This window comes from Stegastes partitus, unplaced genomic scaffold (genome assembly GCF_000690725.1).
Source record: "Stegastes partitus isolate 25-593 unplaced genomic scaffold, Stegastes_partitus-1.0.2 Scaffold662, whole genome shotgun sequence".
Classification (NCBI taxonomy): Eukaryota; Metazoa; Chordata; class Actinopteri; family Pomacentridae; genus Stegastes; species Stegastes partitus.
The window spans coordinates 260,610-268,333 of NW_007578393.1; the positions used below are offsets into that span (position 1 = coordinate 260,610).

Genomic DNA, 7,724 nt, shown 5'->3' on the forward strand with positions numbered 1-7,724 from the left:
AACACAATGTTTCTATGTGACTATAATGAATTAAAACAGATCTTGATAAAGACATTTTAACCCAGTGTTAGGTGCAGAGTGAAGGATTTGTGTGTGTGTGTCTCCCTCTCCACCTCTCTCCTACAGGTGATTATTGGAAGATTGGCAACACCTGTGGATTTCCTGCCACTGCCACCTGTGAGCTCCTGAGGAGTGGATGATTGGCTCGTGCTCTGGCCGGTTGTCCAATCGGTGTGGAGAATACTCCTATATAAGCCCTCATGCTCCTTTATTCACTCTCTGCTTTTTGTCTGCTGTCCTTTTGCATATTGAAGGTTTGTGGTAGGAAGGTGTTCAGCTGAGGTAGGACTGGGTGCCCTACACATGTAGTTCTCTTTATGCTACATGCACTAGGTTATGGGTTGTTGCCACTATGTAAGTTTTGTGTTCCTATCACTATTAAGACAGCCAGGCCTTTTGTTTTTATTTTATTTTCCTTCAGAAAGATTTGAGTTAGGCCCTGTTTTGTTATATTTATTTCTTTGATTTGGCACAACCCCGCAGCTGACCCTTCCCCCACACCTTTCTGACACCTTCATTTTGTTCATTTAATTTATTTATTCCTTGTAAATAAATAACTTGTTCTTCACTGCCATCCACTCTGCTTGTGAGTTCTTCCATATTGACAGTTGGAGTTACGTACTGTAAGCAGGAACGCAACACCCAATAACAATACTATAGAACTCTTGCAGTTGGGATACTATTGGAGTGGTTTTATCATCATACCTGGTCAATGACTGTCCTAATATTGGCCATAAATGCAAGAAAAAAAAATTCTCTTAAAATGTGTCCCTGACTGGCACTATACTCTATATTTTTAAAGCTCCTATTGTTGCCAAGTAATGGAAAAAAGTAAAATAAAAATCTGCCTCTTAGGGTGAAAAATAAAGGCTTTATGGTTTGTGGAATATCGGCGTAGACAGAAACGTGGACATGTTTTGACACCATCATATAAGTGGTTTCTAATATTCCATCAAAGCAGGTGGCACCATTGACGACCACATGTACATATCAATGAGCCTGCAAAATGTCAGGACTCCAGCTACATTATTTCTCTAGTTATGGCACTTCAAACATTGATCCACAGACTGGTGTGCAGAGAATTCTTAAGAATCGACATGAGCCCACCTTCTTTGAGAATTTTAAACTCAAAAACCAACATTACCTTTGACCCCAGATTTCACTCAATCAATAGTCACCGCTTTACAAAAAAACATTTAAGAAATGAGTCCGATTGAAGATGGTCAGGCGTGGGGCATTCAGTGAATTGAAGCGGAATGACCCTTGTTTGAAAAAAAAAAAAAAAAAAGATTATCACATCTTGCTCGTCTCTACAACGCCCAGCTTTCACTCGTCCTTGTTTCAGGTCACCTGTGTGGTACCTGTGACCCTTTCTTCCATCACAGCTCTTTTCTTGCATAGTGTGACCGGACTCCGGTGCAAAACCTCCTCTAACAACTGCACCTTTTACCACCACCCTTGTGTGTTTTCAAGTGAGTGTTTTCCTCAGTCTGGACTGCGGCGGGAACGTCTTCCCTTCTCTTCTGTTGCATTATTAAAGCATTGAGCTGTGCAGGATTAAGGTCACATCGTTTTTTTAATTATTGATAGAAACTAGTCTGAGACAGAACCTGAGGTCAGAAAATGGCAAAAAAAACAAGCAGAGAACTGTTGTATAGCATGCGTGTCTTCTTACCTGGAGGTGTTTCACTATGTTGACCACCTCTCGGGTGGAGTAGGGGTAGGTGATGGTGCCCTGGTCGGCCATCGAGCGCAGCTCTCCGAAGGCAGCCACCAGTTTCTGCAGGGTGCTGTCGGGAACATCGGGGCCGTACTGTTTCAGCATCTCCAGCTCGGCCTCAGGCTTTGGATTGTCCACAGCATGGCAGCTAAAAATATCACCTGTTACAACAAAACGTGACAAAATGTACTGTTTTACTCTTTGTATACAATATTCAGCATATCTAGTGCTGTAGTTTGCACCATAAAAACAAGAAGAGTAGGAAAGTTACTCAGGGGACAACTGTTGAACCTTCCTGACAGTGATAGTTTCTCACTTTCTTATAGCTTATCTCCAGAAATATAGGACAAGATAAGATAAAACTTTATTAATCCTGAAGGAATTCTTGTGCCAGATATTGCTCAGAAAAAACAAATGATATAACATAAGAAATGCAGTGCTTAAAAAAGTAGAAAAGTACGATAGAAAACTGAAATAAAACAAGAAACTACAATTAAGCTAGAATAAAACAGTATAAACTATGCTGGCAATTACAGATAATAAATAATATCACACATGACAATGAAATATTGCACCTAAAATGACATGAAAATGAAATATTGCACATGTAATCAGCTTTCTTTGTTCTATGGCTCAACAAAACTATAACCCCAGTCAGAGATAATATTGTTCATAATGGTGGTTAGCAGCTCTCCTTCGGCACCACCTGGACCAATGGCACACCACCTACTTTACAACTGGTTGATATAATGGAAAGCGATAAGGAAATATAAACATTTATTACAATAAAAAGCACTGCGACTGCAAATGATACGAGGGAGGAATGCTGGTACAAAACTGTTAATTGAATAAGTTAAAATACTTATTGTAGTGCACTGATGTGACATCTGCACATTAGAACTCCAATATGTTCAACGTCATTTGAACATGACATTAAAGAATTGTATTTAGGTCAGACATTTACTTTTTGACCAAAGGTACTAATACTAAAACCAACACATTTATGTTTTGTTTTTTTTTTTGCATAAATCTACGCTTCATACAGTTGATTTACACCACAAACTCTGAACAGAACCTCCTCCTGAGCAGGTCAGCTGTGCAGCATCAGCCACCTTCACAACATTAACAACTTTATGCTCAGCATAGCTGCGCCCCTCTGGTTTCATGTTGTTGTGCATGTGTGTTTGCGTACCTAGAGCTCCAAAAAAGTCATTTCCCAGGAAGGGAAAACCAGGCCGGTTAGCCAGGACGAGCATCCTGAAGTCTGGGTGCATGATGATGGCGTTTGGCCTCCCTTTGGCTTCTCGTGGATCTATGGAGAAGACACGCTTCACGTCAAAACACGACCAAAACAAGCACTGTATCTACCCTCGTCACTGATTTTCTCACACACCTCTGCTGTCCCGACAGCATTGTTCTGCTTCAAGTTTGTGTTTATGGAGTCTTGAGGTTGCGTTTACATTCCCGTGGGAGGACGAGCCTCTCAAGAGTGTGATTAGATGGAAAAACCGCATGTTTACAGTCCATCATGACCAAAAATCTACTGGTATCTGTCCATAAAGGCTTTTATCTTAAGCCTCCTTCAGTGGCCTGCGTCGGATGTTTTACTCCTGTCTGCTTTCGAGGACATCAAATCCTCAACTCGTCCTTTTAAAGCTCCTATTTCTGTATCTGGGACATGTCTGCTGTCGAGGCGTTAAACCCTCGCTGGTGTGTTTGTACCTGAGATGATTCTACGTCCGTCGGCCAGGATCATCTCTCCGCTCTCCACCAGGGTTTTCAGGATGCAGGTGACATTTGTGGGAGCTTTGTCGGCCTCGTCGATCACTAAAATGTGACCGTGCTTCACTGCTTTCACCTGAACACACAAATCATGGGTGTTAAGACACACTACAGACGTCGTTATTGAACCTTTGGTCTGGTTGGTGTTTGTTATGCGTCACTATAGCTGACAGAGAAAAAACTTTGTGAATAAACTCCACTTCTATCAAACTGATTTCTTCTCTTTAAATCATTCACCATCCACCCTCACACGCTGGTTTTTTGGACTTATTTCGACTAATTAGCCCTCATTTCAGGACTGTGTAGGTGTGTACCACGACTGTATTAAAAGAAATGGACACTGTGTGCTGAGACGGAGCCCAATTCATGTCTATGAAAGTTGCTTATTGGCACATGAGCTGAAAACTGTTTGGTGTTTGTTGGCCAGTGTGCATCATGCAGGATTGAATTTGCTAAAATAGTTTCCCAAAGTCACGCTTTTTGGACTTTGGTATGTTCAGACTGTCCCTGTTGCACCTGTGGGGAAAATTAAAGACTTTTCATTCTTATTGGTTCTCTGATTTTGTAATTCTCCACAAAACCAAATTTCAAACTAAGCAGCAAAAAACACCCACATTTTCTCTAACTCGTGCTTCTTTTTGCTTTTTTCCATGTGAAAGCTGTCCTTTGTAGTACGCAAGACTTGAAATGCTACTTTTCTTGTCTTTAATATGTCCATTTGCAAAAATAAGTCCTTGAACGTGCCACGATACCACAAATTTATGAGGCACAAATGTTGACATAACTGCAGGACTGGTGTTGGTGACTGACAGGAAAAGCTGCAAGTTTATGAGTTTCATACTATTTTTTCTGCCTTTACAGTGGTGATTCTGTTACAACAGACATGAGAGTAAATAATCAAGAAAGATTGTGTGTTTCTAACTGACCAGTGGTGAGTCTTCGTACGTAATGATGCCGTCTCTCACTGATGGTTGCAGGGTCAGAGTCTGCACCGTCGTATCCCTGAGTAATGAAAAAAAACAGGGTTACACACAAATACGCACAACAGGAGCAAACACTGTAGATGCACAAACTTCTAATTTTTCATTTGCTGTCATTTATTAAATCAAAAGAGGCGCTGGTTTTGAGTTCTGAGTAAAACCAACAATCCCATTTTCACCAGTTTATTTTTTTCAATTTTAAAATCTTATTAACATTTTGAAAGTCCAACATAAGCTGGCTGAAAGGTTTTTGTTGACCTCCAACTGCGGATCTGTTTGTTTTTGATCAGCAGAGATGCAGGACATGGGAAAAGGTGGACCTAATGCTGTATGTATGTGTACACTGTAAACAGTTTTTAAATATTTTTTTTAACAATTAACTGTTATTTTACAGATTTTCTGTTTTGATAAATAATAGACAATGAATAAAATCACAGACAAGGCATTATGCATGTTAAATATGCAAAATTAGTAAATAGTATTTTGATCTTTTACAATGACTGACCTGCAATCACAGAAAGTTTATCATTCCTTATTGCTATGGAACAACCTCGTGGAACAACTGCTTTGCATTTCACTGCACACGCTGTATTAGAATGTGATAAATACAACTGTTAACATATTTATACTAAGAATTAACAATGCTAAATATTTTTTTTAACATTTATTTATATTTTCTTGACTGTTATTTTCCAGACTTTAACTTGCCAAAACTTACTTCTCAACAACGAAAATCATGGTTAAAAAAAAAATCTCAGGCAGAAGGTGTTTGGTCTGGACTCAGTACTTCGAAATGAAATCATATCAACAGGGTTTTAAAGATTTAGTTTCTGTAGCTCAGGTCTGAACTGGAACCCGGACTATGCATTCCCACCCAGACCCACAATGAATACTGATGTCAGGAGGTTTGTGTTGCTGAAGGACTCTTTTATGTTTTTTTTTTTTCTTCTGAGTTTCAAACACCTTTTTTCTTATTTCATTTGGGTGTTCCAGCTCTTAGGGAGACCCAAATTGAGCACAGGTATGGCAGGAAACATTTTTTTGATATTTAAATAACCAAACATACCTCATCTTTTTAAAATATCCAGAAATAAAAATATATTATTTTTGTGCAGTCAAAGGGAGTCATGCACCTTTTTTTTTTCAAACAGGGTGTTTTAAAAAAAATAAATAAATAAAATAATTGTTCATAAACTGTTTTTCTTTGTTTTTAAGTTTTTGGTTTATTTTTTTGAAATGTAAAAAATATAAAAGTAAAAAGCATGATTTTATGTTAACTGAAGTAAAAATTAAAAATCACTATTTTACAATGTGTAATTTTACGGTGTGGAACTTTACAAATGCTTTTTACCATAATTTTCACAACTTAAAGATATTTTTTTTTTGCTGCCAGATTTTCACTGTTATTCATTAGATTTCTTTTCCTGGTCATGCAGGATATTGTCATCTTAAGTGCTTTACAAAAGAGGCAGCTGGACGTCTTGGGTTCAACAGGTCAACAACATAAACACAACACTGAAGCATTTCTGCAACAACTTTGACTCCCTCGCGGCGTCCAAATTTATCGCCTTTTTCTCTCCTCGATGCCTCTCAGTGTGACCCAGGAGCTGCCCTACTTTCCTTCCCGCCTGGCTGCGTCTCTCTTTTGCTTTTCTGAGCCACATCTCTGTAGGTTTTCAGTCACGGGCTCCCAGAAGCCGCATGCACAGATCTTCCTGCCGCTGCCCTGCTCTAATATTAGCAGCTGCTACAGTCGCTAACCAGGACACATCCAAAAAACTCCACTTCGACTTTCACAAGACTTTGACTGCTCCACGGGCCAAGAAGACTGTGAACGCATCGCTCCATATATTCAGTGAGAATTTGTCACTGATGTGGAATCTTTTTTTCTAATACTTTCATGTTCTTCACGCTTGTAGAACCGATTCTGTTTATCGCTCGTCTCCCAAACCACTTTTTATCGAGATCAAAACGAGGCCGATTCTTTGCCTCCTAAAGCTGCATTCAAGAACAAGGCTGATTTCACACAACACATTGATCTATGGATGAGCTGCCCTGACCCAATTTCCCTCCAAGAAGTGATCGTGTGAGTATTTATAGAAGCAGAGAGTTAACAAGGACTTCTTGAAATGGTTTTTCCTTTAATATGGACATGTGAAGTCCTTGTTCTGCTGAAGACTGGCCTCATTTACTCACGACCAAAATAGTCTTTGACACCCTTTAAAGGCGAAGGCTGGCAGGAAGAGAAAACGTTTTCCTGCTCACGTCTCGATTAAACAGGGTGACTTTGTTCCTCCTGATAGAGACCACCAGACACTTTAAATCAACATATTAGATTATTTGTCCTGAAAGCTGCAGAATTCGCCAGCAAACATAGACGACTGTTTTAGAGACAAATATTCAAAAGGCACGTGTTAAAACGCCAATAAGCACACAACATTCAAATGAAATGTCAAAAGAACTTGGGGCCTCACTTATAGCAGTGCGTGCACACAGATATGTGCGTTGAGCGTGCGTACGAATATTCCTACGCAAAGTATGGAATTTGTCAACTTGTACTTTTACTTTGGAATGTGCATAAATATACGCACACCTCTGACCATGCGTACACACATAATCTAGGGGTAGAACAGTGAAACTACAAATAGAAAGCTTTCAGGGATTTTGACCACCGGCACATTCCAGCGTGAAGTTGGAGATACGCAGCATTTCCAGCTATCAGTGAGCAGGATCAAGCCGGCAGTGTTGGATACCATAACTCCCCTGGCTCCAGCCTACATCCAGTTCCCTTCCAGCCATCACCGATGAGCCCAGATTAAATGGGGACTTCACGCCATCGCTGAATTCCCAAACATAAGTGGAGCCACAGACTGCACCCACATCACATTCAAAGCATCATCACTAAACACATTAAATTATGTAAATAGAAAAGGGTTTCATTCAATCAACGCACAAATAATTTGCGATGCACATTTGTCGCTATCAAATGTTGTTGCCCGGTGGTCTGGAGGAACGCACGACTCATTTACTGAGCAGAACAGTTCTGTGGGTCTCCAAGCAGGAGAAGAATTGAGAAAAAAATCTGTTTTCTTAAGTAAAGGTTACATTTGATTTTATTAGATAAAGTCTGAAACCTCAAATGGAAAAGAAATACTTCAAACCGGTTTTGTTCAGGGTTTTTC

At 39.7% G+C, this 7,724-nt stretch overlaps 1 protein-coding gene across 1 annotated transcript in view; it reads right to left on the minus strand.

The window, feature by feature from the left end:
• vwa8 (von Willebrand factor A domain containing 8) overlaps positions 1-7,724 on the minus strand; it is a 109,472-nt gene that overhangs the window by 59,277 nt on the left and 42,471 nt on the right. The window contains 4 exon segments of the mRNA XM_008290255.1: positions 1,736-1,941; positions 2,973-3,092; positions 3,503-3,638; positions 4,489-4,564. Coding sequence (XP_008288477.1) covers positions 1,736-1,941; positions 2,973-3,092; positions 3,503-3,638; positions 4,489-4,564 — 538 coding nt within the window.